The sequence below is a fragment of the Octodon degus genome, unplaced genomic scaffold, assembly GCF_000260255.1.
Source record: "Octodon degus isolate 3935 unplaced genomic scaffold, OctDeg1.0 scaffold00018, whole genome shotgun sequence".
Classification (NCBI taxonomy): domain Eukaryota; kingdom Metazoa; phylum Chordata; class Mammalia; order Rodentia; family Octodontidae; genus Octodon; species Octodon degus.
Genome location: NW_004524594.1, coordinates 18885340 through 18899249, shown reverse-complemented (window position 1 = coordinate 18899249; position 13910 = coordinate 18885340). Strand labels below are relative to the sequence as shown.

The 13910-nt window shown below is 54.4% G+C and overlaps 1 protein-coding gene across 9 annotated transcripts in view; it reads left to right on the top strand.

Moving 5' to 3' along the window:
- Ano1 (anoctamin 1) overlaps nucleotides 1-13910 on the top strand; it is a 146807-nt gene that overhangs the window by 84250 nt on the left and 48647 nt on the right. For 6 of the 9 annotated variants that reach the window (XM_023710665.1, XM_023710666.1, XM_023710663.1 and 3 more), the window contains exons 5-10: nucleotides 348-499; nucleotides 1835-1889; nucleotides 4953-5004; nucleotides 7259-7324; nucleotides 7839-7894; nucleotides 11074-11115. In XM_023710665.1, coding sequence (XP_023566433.1) covers nucleotides 348-499; nucleotides 1835-1889; nucleotides 4953-5004; nucleotides 7259-7324; nucleotides 7839-7894; nucleotides 11074-11115 — 423 coding nt within the window. The remainder of the gene's footprint in view (nucleotides 1-347; nucleotides 500-1834; nucleotides 1890-4952; nucleotides 5005-7258; nucleotides 7325-7838; nucleotides 7895-11073; nucleotides 11116-13910) is intronic. The other 3 variants (XM_004627110.2, XM_023710664.1, XM_023710669.1) reach the window with 1 other exon arrangement.

Sequence of the window (13910 nt, the reverse complement as noted above, 5' to 3'; positions counted from 1 at the left end):
AAACTTTATGGCCGAGGAGAATCTGACGATGGAACGGAGCTTAGCTTCCACGTTTACTTGTGGAGGGCTGAGGCCAGGCGCCTCGACGCGTTGGCCCTGGGCTTCTCCTTAGAAACAACAGTAAAATCTGGGGGAAAGTTTTGTGGAATGTATGGTAATTGAGCTCTTGGCTGGACTTTCCCCAAAGGCTGAACTTTCTGGATCAACTCAAAATCTGAGCAGGGAGGGGGCATCCTGGCCACCAGGAGCCCTGCGGGGAGGTGGGTGCTCTCTGACCTTCCAGGAATGGCCCCCATGGCCAGGGCTCAGAAGAGTGATGCGGATCCCTGCTTGGGTCTCACCTGCAGATGTATCACATTAGTGAGACCCGAGGCCTCCTGAAAACCATCAACTCAGTGCTGCAGAAGATCACAGACCCCATCCAGCCCAGGGTGGCTGAGCACAGGCCGCAGACCACGAAGAGGCTCTACTACCCGTTCTCTCGGGAGAAGCAGCACCTGTAAGTGGGCCCCCACTGCCCACAGATATCACTCTCTGGTTTCCAGCCTCCAGCAGAAAATCCATGTGGGCAGTTCTCTATCCTCCCTCCCCCACAAAAAGAGGAGACTTTGGCCCCTTGTGGGTAAAGTGAAAGCTTTATGGTTGTACCCAGGAGAGTCATAGGATGACTCTAAGGTCACCAATAACTGAAGAATTAGAGAGGCCATCTTGTCCAGCTTAGTGACACCTAGGAAGAGCCACATGGGCAGGCATCTTGGGATCCCTCCTGCCCAGCTCTATCCCCTATGGGGTTGGTCGACAGCCACACCTTCTGTAGCCTGGGCAGCTGCCAGCCAAGCAGCTCAGGGAGGTGCAATTGAAAACTGTCCCCACAGGGCCTCCTGAGCCCCAGGGACCCACAGCTAGCAGTGGCGTTGCTTGGCAGTGCCAACCCTGCTCTGGAACCCTCCACCCTCCCTTGCTCCCACGGGGCAGTGGGGCGTAGCCACCTGGGTCACACACTATCCTTGGGTCTTGCTGAGAAAAGCTGGAGTGTAGGCAGAGGCAACTGGGGGAGTCAGGGGTGGACAGGCCCCTGGACACCACCCGCCTCATGGGCGAGAGAGGGCCAGAAGCTCACACAGTTGCCTCACTTTACAACTGGGGCATCTGCCCTACAGGTACAGGGGTTGCCAGGGAGCCCAGTGCTTAACTTGCCACATGGCCAGTCCTGAGTTTAGTGGATGTGTTAGGAAAAGGAAGTGACCCCCTGCCACCAGCTCTATCTAGAACAGAGGCCCAGACAGTAGAGAGCTGGGCCTTTGGCCTGGACCTTCACAGCCCAGCCCACCCCACCTCTCGGCTTGGCCAGGCCCCAGCCACCCTGCACCTCTCCACCTCTCTACCTCTCCTAATGTTTTAGACTAAGTGGCTTTTCTGGAGATTTCCCTCTGCCCTCAGGAAACCTCAGACAACTTCTGCACCACCCAAACCAAACATCAGGACTCAAACCAGTGGCCAGTTCCAGAAAAATCATTGTCAGAATTGGTACTGTGTCACAGTAGAGTGGTCCTGTCCCTGTCCCCAACTCTAAAAGCAGCCTGTTGAGAATGTCATCAGGGAGGGTACCCTTGTGTCTCTTCCTACGACCATGGGTCTCAGCTCTGCCAGATGTGGGGACTAGTGACACAGACTGTTCCCCCCGCCTGGGGATGGGTAGGTCGCACCTGGCATGTGGACACAGTTCTATCCATGCACACTGCCTGCTGATGGGGACAGGGCGACTGCTCAGGGCCTGGAACTCCAGAGAACTGCGTCCAGTGAACAGCCTTTCTTGACCCCCGTGTTTCAACAGATTCGACCTGTCCGATAAGGATTCCTTTTTCGACAGCAAGACTCGGAGCACAATAGTAAGTATCACAGTCGGAATCACCTCACCAGCAAGCAGGGCGGCTCCAGGGACAAGGAGGATAATTTCATTTTGGTTAGACTCCTCCGGGTGGAAGCTGGCTCTAATTGTCTGCGACAGAAATAATTAGAATAATGAAACGAGAGGGCAGCCAGCAGCCCAGGGGACAGCCAAGGCCCTGGCCAGCTCAGAGGAGGAGTGTGAGAAAGAACAAAGCCACAGGAAGGCCAGGAGGAGGGGAGCAACACGGTACCACCTTCCAGCAACTGTAGCCTTGTGCCACGTTCTTGGGGGTCCCGCACATGTCATACTGTCTCCCAGAGGAGACTGTGTGGGCATCCATGTGGATCTGCAGCCAGGTTTCTGAGCAAGCAGGCATGGCGTGAGGGCCAGGCAGTGCAGGCAGAGGTGCTGGGTGAGGGGGGTCTATTTCTAGGCCTTTTCCAGATGAGCAAACCGAGGTTGGAAATCTGACCAGGCTACCCTGCCCTATTCAAGGTACTGACTTAATGTTTATCCATCAGCTGCCAACTTGATCACCAGCCAAGCCAGGCTGTGCGTGGCGCAGGACCCAATTTCTATCTAAACAAGAAATTAAGCTGGCAGCCAAGCCACGCTGTCATTCTCTCCGCCTGCCCAGAATGTGCCGCCTGGCCGGGCAGCTGTGCAGGGCTCAGAGGAGGTCGTCCCAATGCAGATAATGCCCCTCACCACCTCCATCCCAAGACTGGCCGGTGGCCAGCTTCAGGGTGATGGTACAGGGTTCCATGGCCTCAGGGACACCAGCAGCTGTTAGGACAGGCAGGTCCCATTCACCCTTTGCCCCTTCCATCCTAATGACCTCAGGACAGTCCCCCAGCCCGTATCAGGACAAGGACAATTCTAGCTGGCTCCCCCCAAAAGGCATCTGTATACCTCCATTGACTTAGTCACATAGGCTCATGCCAGGTACCAAGTCATTGCTGTGGGGTATTATTATTATTATTATTATTATTATTATTATTATTAATGGTGTAACTAATTTTAGTGATTAGATTACATGATAATAAGCAACAAGGAACTCAGGCAAAATAGTTGAGCTTGGAGCTAACGTGTTCACAGGAGCCTCCGCACCCCCAGATGTTGGCCACTTGGGAGAGCAACAGTGTTAACCTGAACTGTGCCTCCTCCTGTGTCGTTGCGACATGAGAGAGCTGGGTAGCCAACTGTGCAACCCGAGTCACTCGCCTGGGTTTCAGTGCGTAGGGCAGCGCGACTTCCCACCTGTTCTGGGGCTGGTAGGGCGCTCCCAGGGCAGGGCGCACATCTGGAATTTGCTCTTGCTGCGGGGGATGACCGAGGTGTGGGGAACGTGAGCAGATGCGCCATCCTGATGCCGTCTTTCTGGAAATCTACTCTGAAATTGAATTTGGTCCACAGCTGATAGCAACCGTTGCGAACACCGAGTCAGAGAAATGGATTCTGCCCAGACTTATAGACATTCACTGAAAGACCCATAACTCTATTTACCTGGGAGGGGGGCACTTTCGCTGACTGTCCCTGTGCTCCAGAGGAATGTTGGTGGGGGAAAGTTTAGCCCTTGTGTAGCCAGGCCCGATGGCGTTCGAAACAGGTGACGTCCAGAGTCGGGGTGAGACCATTGTTGGCCCAGATGGGGTGCCATCACAGGCTACTCCACTCCTAGCATTGGGGTTGTGCAGTACACAACAGTAAGGCCCAGTGTGCCGGTCTTGGGTTTTAAATGCTTGGTCCATAGACACTAGGGAGCTGCACAAGGTTTTGGAGTCAGGTTTTGGATGTGGTCAGATCTGATTTGAAATCATCACTTTGGGAACAGGCTGAGAAGGAGCAAGCAAAAGGCAGAGATGAAGTAACAGTGGTGGTCACAAGTGGGGACCACGTGTGCATAAAGGGACAAGGTAAGGGTTACAGGAGAATCGGAGCAGGACAGGACAACCAGTTAAATTGGGAGGGTCAGAGTAATGGAGTGAGTAGCTCATTGCTTCACCAGGAAGCAGTTACTGAGCACCAGCTGTGTGCCCAAGACCAGTGGGCAAGGAGAGGACAGGTGGTAACAGGGATAAAGGTCAGAGACAGTGGTGGACAGGCACGGGGCTGTTCCCTGGCCTGGTGGTTACTGTGGTGCAGAGCCAGGTAGATCTGGAGGGGACAAGTGGTTCCGACAGAAGGAACAGCCGGCGCAGAGACCCTGAGACTGCAGAAGAAGGCTTGGAGAGAGAGAGAAGAGGCTGGGGTCACTCACTCACAGTGGGGCAGAGGGACAAGGACAAGACAGAGGCTGGCAGGACCTGGTGGCCACGAGCAGGATGCCAGCTCTGCCCAGGGTGCAGGAGCAGCAGAGGCCTCCACCGGGAGCTGCGTGCCCTGTAGTGTGTCTGTGACTTGGGGATGGCTAGTCACATCCTATTCTGCAGATGGTGACACTAAGGCACAGTGGGCAATGCAGCTTATCCACAATCATAGCGATAGAGCTGGCGCCCAGGGGAAGTCGATGGCCTGCCACCGAGAGCCCTGAGGCCACTGACATAATGTTCCATTTTGGAGCCTGGGGTGGAGCGAGATTCCCTTAGGCAGGCTCTCCCAGGGTCATCCACCACACTGTGGCTCCTAGAACCCCAAGACTTGCCCATGCCTTATACCCCAGGCTTCTGGGACACTCTGGGCTGGACCCAGGGGCTCCTGCTCCTGCTCATCTCTCAGCAGAAGGGGACAGTGTCCCTCTGCTCAGGATAGAGTGACAGCTGTGCTGCTTCATGCAGGAGCAGTGCCAAGGGACGCCCACCCAGCTATGGCGCAGCTGGCCGCACTCTGTCCTGCTGTGGGAAGTGAAGGGTCAGATGGGACACTGCAAGGCTCGCTGGCTTATAAGAGCCTCAGGCCTTTCACCCCGCAGGAATCCTAAGCTTATGGCCCTCTCCTAAGAAACATCCTCCCTGGGACAGCACAGGTAGCTGCTGTGGGTCACGTCTGAGCAGTAAGATGCCTACTGTGGGCCCGAGGCACTGCAAATGACTGCGTCCCCCTCCCTCTTGTCTCTCTGCAGGTCTATGAAATTTTGAAAAGAACGACGTGTACCAAAGCCAAGTACAGCATGGGTAAGGACATTTTTGGGGCTTGAGATCAGCGGCAGTTTCCGAGTGGTAATCTTGCCTCCGAATCATCTCTGTGGGAGGTGGGCAGCGCTTAAAAGCGTTTTGATTTAAGGCTTTGTAACTATTTCAGACAGGAGGGCCAGCGGCCCTAAGGAAAACCATTCCAGGGCCAGGGCAGATTTATGGCCCAGCACTGTTAAACACAAAGGTGCCCTTTGCTCTGTGGGAGATATCTGTGAGCTGTGGACAGGGTCCCCCAAGGGGGGTAACTCTGGGGTGCTGGACTCTCTTGACCCTCACAATGGGAAGGAGCCAAGAGTCCTCCTGGGGGGCCACAGCCCAAGCATCGCTTTGGGACTTTGATGCTTTGAGCTAGCAACCCTCCAGTGAGGACCACGTACAGGTCACAGTGAGCAGCCAACCAAGCCCATGTAGAGTGGGACCCCCACTCAAGGCTTGCTCAAAGCAGCACCCTCTGACCAGATTCTCCCATATGCTGATAGCCCAATCCTGGAAGCTGCCACAAAACCATTCCTGATAGGTTCCTTGAGTCCTGTACAGGATCCTCCCTAAAGAAACTGGATGAGATCCGCCCTGGCTAATGGCTACAGCCAGGCTTCAGGCTGCCTCCTCCTGTAAAGAAGGTTGAGGTGTCTGTCACACACAGACCGGGAGGGGACATGGGACAGCACCTGGGGAGAGCTGCAGTCTGCAGACAGGAGGCCCATCTGCCACCTGGAGAGGACAATGCTCCACCAATGGAAGGCACAGCTCAGTGCAGGGACCAATGAGGAGCGGTCAGGATGCAGGGAGAAGACAACCCTCCAGGGTTCATCTGGGGTGCTTGCAGCCTGACCACACAACTGAGGGGCAGCAGCGGGAAGTGCTTGCAGCCTGAAGTCTCTAAACTCATGTCCAGGGTCGACAAAAACTCAGGCTACCCAGGGGTGGGAGGGAGCCAGGAAAGCTGTCCTCATCAGTCTGGCCCACCTCAGACCGAGCCAGAACCTCCAGAATGGGCAGAGAGGGAAGGAAGGAAGCCCAGGAGCTTGGATTTTGAAAGTGCTTCTCTAAGTCACGTCCACAGAGGTGGGGAGGACTTGTGATTCCCAGGGCTGGCTCTCAGGCCTCAGTCTCCCTGTATGCTCCCTTTATGGAAACCGGTGCAGTTGCTGTGAAGATCTGTAGGATCCGGGGTGGGTAGATCCACACGGCTCTGGGTCCTCCCCAGGGGCGCAGGGTCATGCTGTTCCCACCAGTTTCCTGGCAGGGCTGGTTCCCAGCTCCTGGGGATGGAGCAATTGGATAAAACTCCCTCTCCACAGCCCTGCTCCATGCTGGCTGCTCAGCCTAGAGTTCTACTGACCTCTAAGTTCATTCATTCACCTTGCATCAAGGAGTGCTGGACTGCTGTCCCCATCTGGGCTGTGTCCCAGGGGCTCTGTGCCCTCCGTGGATTATGCTCTAGAGGAAGGAAGCAAGTGCTAAATAAACTTAATCAAAATATGGTTTGGTAGGCTAAGGGGGGCTTGGCAGGAGGCATGATCAGGTAAGGCCTTTCTGGAGAGGGGGCATTTGCACAGACTTGAAGAAAGAAAATGAAGGATAAGGCTGCTGGAAAGGGCCCATGCGAGGGCCCTGTGGCAGCTCTACCTAGAAGGATTCTAGGAAGAGCAAGGAGGCCCGTGAGCCTGGCTCCCACCTCATGGCCACTTTTTGCGCAGATAAGCTTTTCATTCTCACGTGGCTTCAGCCATGTGCTCCCCTCTCCTCTGGTTTTGATTCCTAAGCATCCCTGGCCATTCCGGGTCACTGACCCTAGAGATTGTCTATTTTTAAGGGGTCCCGAGAGGTCATTTTTCTGGTGGTGTCAAGGCCTCCCAGGCTGCTGTAAAAAATCTAACACACTTAACACCTGGAAAGCTGCCTCAGCCAGGCAGAGGTTTAGAGAAACTCATCCATCATGGTGGCCCCGGATGTGCTGGAACAAGAGTGGACTCCTAGGTGCCCTGGCCGTGCTGGTCCCGCCTCTCCTTCCCTTCTTCCAGAACCATCCAGCAGAGCTGGGCACAGCAGCCGTACCTACTGGCAGGTACAGAACTGATTCTTTTTATAACGTGCCCAGCACAGGCCCTGGGCCAGCAAGCAGAGCCCTGGGCCACTGGGAGCCCTGCACTCGCCTCCAGCGCTTTGTCCCCCAATGCAGCTTTGACTCTTTGAGGCCCTTCCATGTAACTAATAGCCGATGTATAAACAGGGCAAGGAGAGGGAAGAAAGAAGGACTCTGCCCTTCTAAGTAAAAGGCGGAAATGTGGGAAATACGGTAAGTGTGGGGCTTCCTCTTCAGCTTTTCCAATCAACCTAAAACCTAATTCTAAATTGTATGCGTGTTTTCTGACACCATCAATTGTCCCATCCGTACATTTTCTCATGATTCAGCTTTTCTAACCACTTCAAATCCACCTTTCCGATCTGCAGACTTGCCTTCCGGCAGGTGGGGGTAGCTGGTGAATCGGAGGATTGGGGGTGGCCGAGTTCAGCTGCAGGCTGCCCACGCCTCCTTCCTCCAGGATGGAATTTCCTCTTGGGGTTTCCTCTGTGTCTTCCTCGTCTTGCCAATCGAGCATGTTTTTATCATCTCCTAGTGGATAGCTAAATCGCCCTGCTGCGTCATCCCGGGGGAAGGACCCAGGAAGGTGGCGGGCTCTGTGTAGCCAGGTTCGTTTGGAGTAGAGAAAACTCCTAGTGATTGGGACCACCCTGCAACTCCTCTGGCTTGCAGATACAAGACAGGAGATTTGACCGGTGCATAATCTCTCTCTGCCTCTGTTTTTAAGGCATCACAAGCCTGCTGGCCAACGGCGTGTACTCAGCCGCCTACCCACTGCACGATGTGAGTAACCTTGACATACCCTTTATCTCTCTGTCACTTGATTCCCCAGATCCCATGGGCCACACCCCCGGGAGCTGCAATTATTCTGTGGTCACGGCTTCCTGCTTGGCTCTCTCTGTAAATGTCAACTGCACACAGGCCTCCCCTGTTCCCCTGTGTGGGTCTGAGAAGTTGCACACAGGCCCCTCTTTGCTGGCATAACAGTCCCACCAAAACGGAGTGTCTGTGGCAGACACCATGCTAGCTGTATGAGCACCTTGCAGCCAGCTGGTCCACGCGATGTTTGCTCTGGCTGGGCTCCTACCCCTGCCCCCGCCCCTGCCCCACTCCACCCTACCCCGTCCTGTCCAGCCCAGGGCTCTACATGAGAGCAAGCGGCCAGCTTCCCGAGCTGAATGTCCAACTCCCTCTGGTCTCCCCCTGACAAATATAGCCTGAGGCCATGGCTTGGGGTGGAAAGAGATGGAGATGATGATGCTGTCTTCTGTTGTTTCTATGGAAATGGGGGCTGGAGTTCAGCAGGGCACTAGGATCAGGGATCAGGCCCTGGGGCCTGAGCACTGTTGGAATCCCAGACAGAGGCTCTCTGGAACTTTCCAAATGATGGCAAAGACTGAGAACCCAGAGGCTGGAGGGAAGGAGCAAGGATGAGTCTGGAAGAATCGTGAGGCCCAGAGTCCAACCTGCCCATTCACTGTCGATAGCCTTGAGCAGAATCAGCCCCTTGGTCTCCCTGAGCCTGGGTGTCCCCGTCTGTGGGTTCAGACATCTTGCCCTGACCGACTGCCGAGGCAGCAGTGGTGTTGGGTCAAACAGAGAAGAAAGGGCTCTGAGGAAGAAAACTGGACTATGCCAAGGTGGGTCCAACAGGGCACTGCCCAGATGGTCCAGGGGGAAAGATGTCTTGCTCATCTGCCAGTATCGCCCTGTCCCTCCCTGCCTGGGGCCTCCTCAGCACTGTCAAGCCGGGCTCTGCCCCTGCGCATATGCCATACTGCCTTCCGCACTGTTTTTCCCTGCCTACTGCCAGCAGACAAAAGCATCATGTCAGAGCTCCCTTTTCCTTTTTCCTTCTTCCCTGGCTCTGCTGACTTCCCCCTTCCTCCACTGTGCTTCTTATGCCCCTGGCCCACAAAGACACCACTATCCAGCTACCTTTCGTGACCCCTGGCAAGAGGCTGGAGCACAGAAGCTGTGTGTTTCAGGACCTCTTGCCTGCTTGGAGTCAGCCTTGTGAGTCTCTGAGGGGAGACACGAATGTTCCCAGGTGCCTGCAGTATGCCTGTGGAAGACTGTGTGTGTGTGTGTGTGTGTGTGTGTGTGTGTGTGTGTAGCTTGATTTTGTCCAATCTGACGCAGGCACAGAGATTCAGTAATTTGCCCACAGGGGAGCTGGAGACAAAAGCCATACCTGGTTGTTACTCTGCCACTCTGTTCCCTGGAAGTGCCACTGCCTCTTCCTCCTCTGGAGGAAGCTGCGTGCACCATCATCTTGGCCCTCACCACTGCATTTGTCTGAGGAATCCATTCTGTCGAAGCTTAGATGCTCCGGACAATACTCCCTGAGCCCTAGGCCCACTGCCTGACCCAGTTCCCCCAAAGCACCTCCAGTATCACGTAGGGAAACGAATGCTTCTCAATCAGCGCTGGACCTGACCCATGCACAGGGAAGCCTGTGGTGTGAAATCCCACCTTAAAGACAGAGAAATGGGCTCAAGGCACTAGGGCAACTTGCTCAGGAACATAGCCAAAGAGTTAAACCCAGAAACTCTGAACTGGGGCTCCCTGCTTCCTTCGGGAATAAAGCATTTTCTACCCATGGGTTTTCCATAAAGCTAAAGGGTACATGCCCTGTTAAGGACCAAGGCTGATGTTTGAACATATGGAGAGGCAGCTCCCTGGGAGCCCAACTGCGAGCTGGGCTTACCCTTACTTAACAGAGCAAGATCCAGTGCTCCCTCTGCATTCTCTGCATCTGGCTCCTCCACTTGTTCTTCATCTGTTCTATCTGCATGGCAGCTCCCAGCCCCTTGCCCACAGTGTTCATTCATTCATTCATTCATTCATTCATTCAGCAAGAGCATCTCCCAGGCAGGTGCTGGGAGCCGGCCAGAAGAGCAGCTACTGAGGTTGTGTGTAGTGTAAGAGCCCTATGTTCTGTCCAAGACCCTGAGCAGCTCTCCCATAATTAGGCTGTCAACTGCAGAGAGAACTTTGACACTCCCGTGGCTGCCCAGGGGCTTCGGTGTCTTCCTTCCCTGGTTAGCATAGCCTACCGCAAGGAAACCAACCTCTGCTGTAAGAGTTGCTGCTGGAATCATCAGGCAGTCTCATCCTTGGAAAGAAGTGCTGGGATGTGCCCAAAGGACGTAGGGGGCAGCAGGCCTTACTATTTTCAGAACACTTGACTCAGAGACATAACGTTGTGTCTTGTTTGGGTACATGGCCAAGTCTTCCCCACCTCAGAGGGGTTATTAGGGCCATGAAAGCTGCTAGTGAATGGAGAGGACCCCAGGTAGATGACCCCCCAAGAGGCCCAGAGCTGTATATGCTGAGTGATTATCAAGACCAGTGAGCTGGTCTAGCTACATTCACACTGCACGGAACCTCTCTCTTCCTGCTCCTCCTTAGTGATTTCTATCAAAGGTTCACATCTGGGCTCTCTTTCAACCTTTGCCTTCTTTTCCTTTGAACTTAGACCTGGAAGTGAGTCAAACTTAGCTATGTGCTGGGTGCACTGGATCAAATATACAGTGATCACATAAAGTGGGACACTTGATAAAAGGAGGGGACGCCACCTGGGCGGGGCTTGGAACAAGGCACAGGATGTCCTCTCAGGGCAGAATCTAGGTTCCCATGATTGGGCAATTCTTCCTGTCCTGAGGAGCCCCCTTTCTTCCCAAGGCTGTGGCTTCCCCGGAGGTCTTCTGGACCCCTCCCCGCCCATCCAGAAAGGAGGGTGGCTCCAGCCATCCTGATGGTGGACAGACAACAACAGGACTTGGGTAGCACATTCTGACAAAGGACACCTGTTTCTCCCACTGTGTGAAATCTTGACCCAGGCTTGTTGCAATCTCTGTGTCGATGAAGGCGCCCAAAGGGCTCTTGAAATGCTCTGAATATGAGCTTTTGGGCAGCCACATGGCACAGTAAGAGCTCCCCTTTGGTCTTGTTCACAGGGAGACTACGAGGGGGACAATGTTGAGTTCAACGACAGGAAGGTAAGTTGCCATGGAGCAGCCCTTGGGTCGTGGGCTGCAGTGGGCTGGGGGCTGGGTGGAGCAGGAACCTGACTTTTTGCCTGCCTGGTCTCTCTTGGGTTGCTTGGTCTAGGTTTTGAGTGTGGCCCCACAGAGGACCATTGCTCTCTCTCTCTCTCACACTCTCACCCATTTTTGGGGAGAAAAGTCTCAACCTTCACACTTAGCAGGAGATTGTTACTGTGTGAGAGGAAAAGAATCCTCAGAGCCTGCTCCTTCCACAGTCCTTTCTCCACCAAGCCCAGCCAGGTGAAAGAAACCCTACCTTCAGCGTGTCTGAACCGTGGTTGTGATGGTAGCGGTCCTGGAAGGCCTCTGGCCCAGTCCCACAGTGCTCCAGGTGAACAAACTTGGGACCCACAGTGGCCAGGGGCACAGAGAGCCCCAGCCCCAGCAGCACCCTGTGGAAACCTGCCCAGTGGCATGCAAGCCAGTCCTCTAACTTGTCTGCTCTGGGGTCTTTTTGAATGGGAAGTCACAGAGCCAGTGTTCCAAGGGACATTCTTTGGGAGACACTAAGTGATCCTGTTCTTTAGCAGTTGTTGTCCTCATCTCCCCAGTGCTCGGTTACACTCTTCAGCACCTAGAAAGCTGCCCGCATGAACGTTCACCCTCCCATCCTCAGACCTTGGCTTCTCCTGCCCCTGACATTCATTCAGGAAGGTTCTTCTCTGCCTCCTGCCCTTACGCCCACACCCAGCAGCAGCCTGCAGCCAGCACCCACATATGCCACTCCCTGTGCCCCAAAGAACCCTCCCTCTGGACAGCTCTCCCAGGCCCCCGCTGGCACTGCCTCTGTCCCCTCCTAGATTGCCTGCCAGCAGGTGGAAGGAGAAGCAGCTCCCTGGAGTGCTTTACAATGATGGCCTTGTCCCGGCTCCCAGAGCCCAGGAACCTCTGTGGATGGAATGTCCTTCGAGTTCAGCCTCTCTCCATCCCCCACAGTGTTTTTAAATCTTTGATGCTTGCTACAACTTGCCTGCCCCGGGAACCCAGCTGAAGATGCTATCTGATTGAGGACAAAAATGACATATTTGGTTATTTTTAGTGTAACATCTGGCATTTGAGACCCTGTGACTTGTCAAACTCCCCCATCCAATGCTGTTGGAGAAGCACAGTCCTTGCCATGACCTGTCCTGGCCAACTCTGGCCTCAGAATCCATCCCCCTCAGTTCCCTGGTGCCCCTGCCACTTGGCTAATGCCCTTCCTCCACCTAAAAATATTTCTTCTGTGGACATCAGCCCCGCCTCCCATTGGCTGGCTTCAGTCCTCTGACCCCTTGATCCTAAGCTGGGCCCTCTTCCCAACCTCCAGCCATGCTGGCTGCCTTTTTAAATCTCAAGATGGCTTAGCTGATGGTCACATCAACAGCACATCTGAGGCAGGTACTTATGCAAGAGATATTTACTGACTTTTTCTGTGTGCCAGGCCCAGCTGTTATCCTCTACTTGGAGTATGCCTACCCCAATTAATTTTATGCCCCAGCAAGGAGTACAGGGCCCCAGTCCATGGGATAGTTTCAAGGTTAATGGTGGATGGATGGATGAATGGGTAGTTGAGTGGATAGATGGATGTATGGATAGATAGTGATGGATGAAACAGGGGAGGGAGGGAAGCAGGGAGGATCAGATAAATGTTGTGACCTAGCTCAGAGTCTGGAGAATGTCTTGTTCTCCCAGAAGGCTATACTTTAAGCGACTTGGTTCTGAATTTGTTGCCACTGCCTTGAAGCACAAGGCTGAGGTTTCTCTATTACTACTCCTGTCCGAATCAGGAGCCCCAGATGCCTGATGCCAGGTTTCTTGCAAGACCAAAGGAAAGTGCAGCAAGCACAGTTTCTGCACACAGATGGAGGTTGGCTGGGGATGAGCAGGCAAGAGGCAGGTCTGGCTGAGGCTGCCTCATCAGTCCTCCTTTGGGATCGTGAGCCTCAGGCGTGTTCTGCCTGCCTGAACTAAGCTTGTGAGCAGGCCCTCACCCAGGGATGTATGTGCCTGCGCAGAAGTCCCGCTGGGCAGTTGTGATTCCTCCTTCCCAAGCTGTAGGAGACTGGGCTAGCCTGGGCCCCATACAGCAGGGACAGCTGAGACCCCAGGGTCCTATAGCTGCCCAGTCCAACAAGGGGCAGAGCAGGCCTCTGTGCCCACCTGGAGAAAGTCTTCTATGACCCCACAAGCCTCTCCCTGGGACCTCAGCCTAGTCTCCTACAGCTGCTGAGAGCCAGCAGCCTTTCATTCAGTAGCTGCTCATTGAAAACCCATGACCCACCCCAGGCCCCATCCCAGTCACCGTGGATGGGAAGGAACAGATATGCCTGGTCCTCTGTCCAGAGACCAACATCACACACCTGTGCAGGCCTGCAGTAGTGCACAGACCAACCTGCCCCAGAATGTGGGGCTCAGAGAGCTCAGCTGGATCCCTCCAGATGCAAGGGCCCCCACTAGCCGGTTCTCAGCCCACCCACCCCACTGTCTGGCTCCTCCCTCTGTGCGTTGAGGCTCACACAGGTCCTTGCATTTCTTCCTGGGTAGCAATGTTTGATTTCTGCACACTGAGAGCACAGGGTGTTGGAAATTCTCTTCTTGCAGGAACAAAAGTCCACTGTGGTCAGGAGTTACATAGAAAGCCACTCAGGGAAAGATTCAAGCAGGGCAAAGCTGAGGGTTTTCACAGTGAAGTTCCCTCATAATGTACTAAAATGTATTTTGCTCTTTTAAGTAATTTTCTTCCCTGCTTCTTCGGGGCATGTGTATCG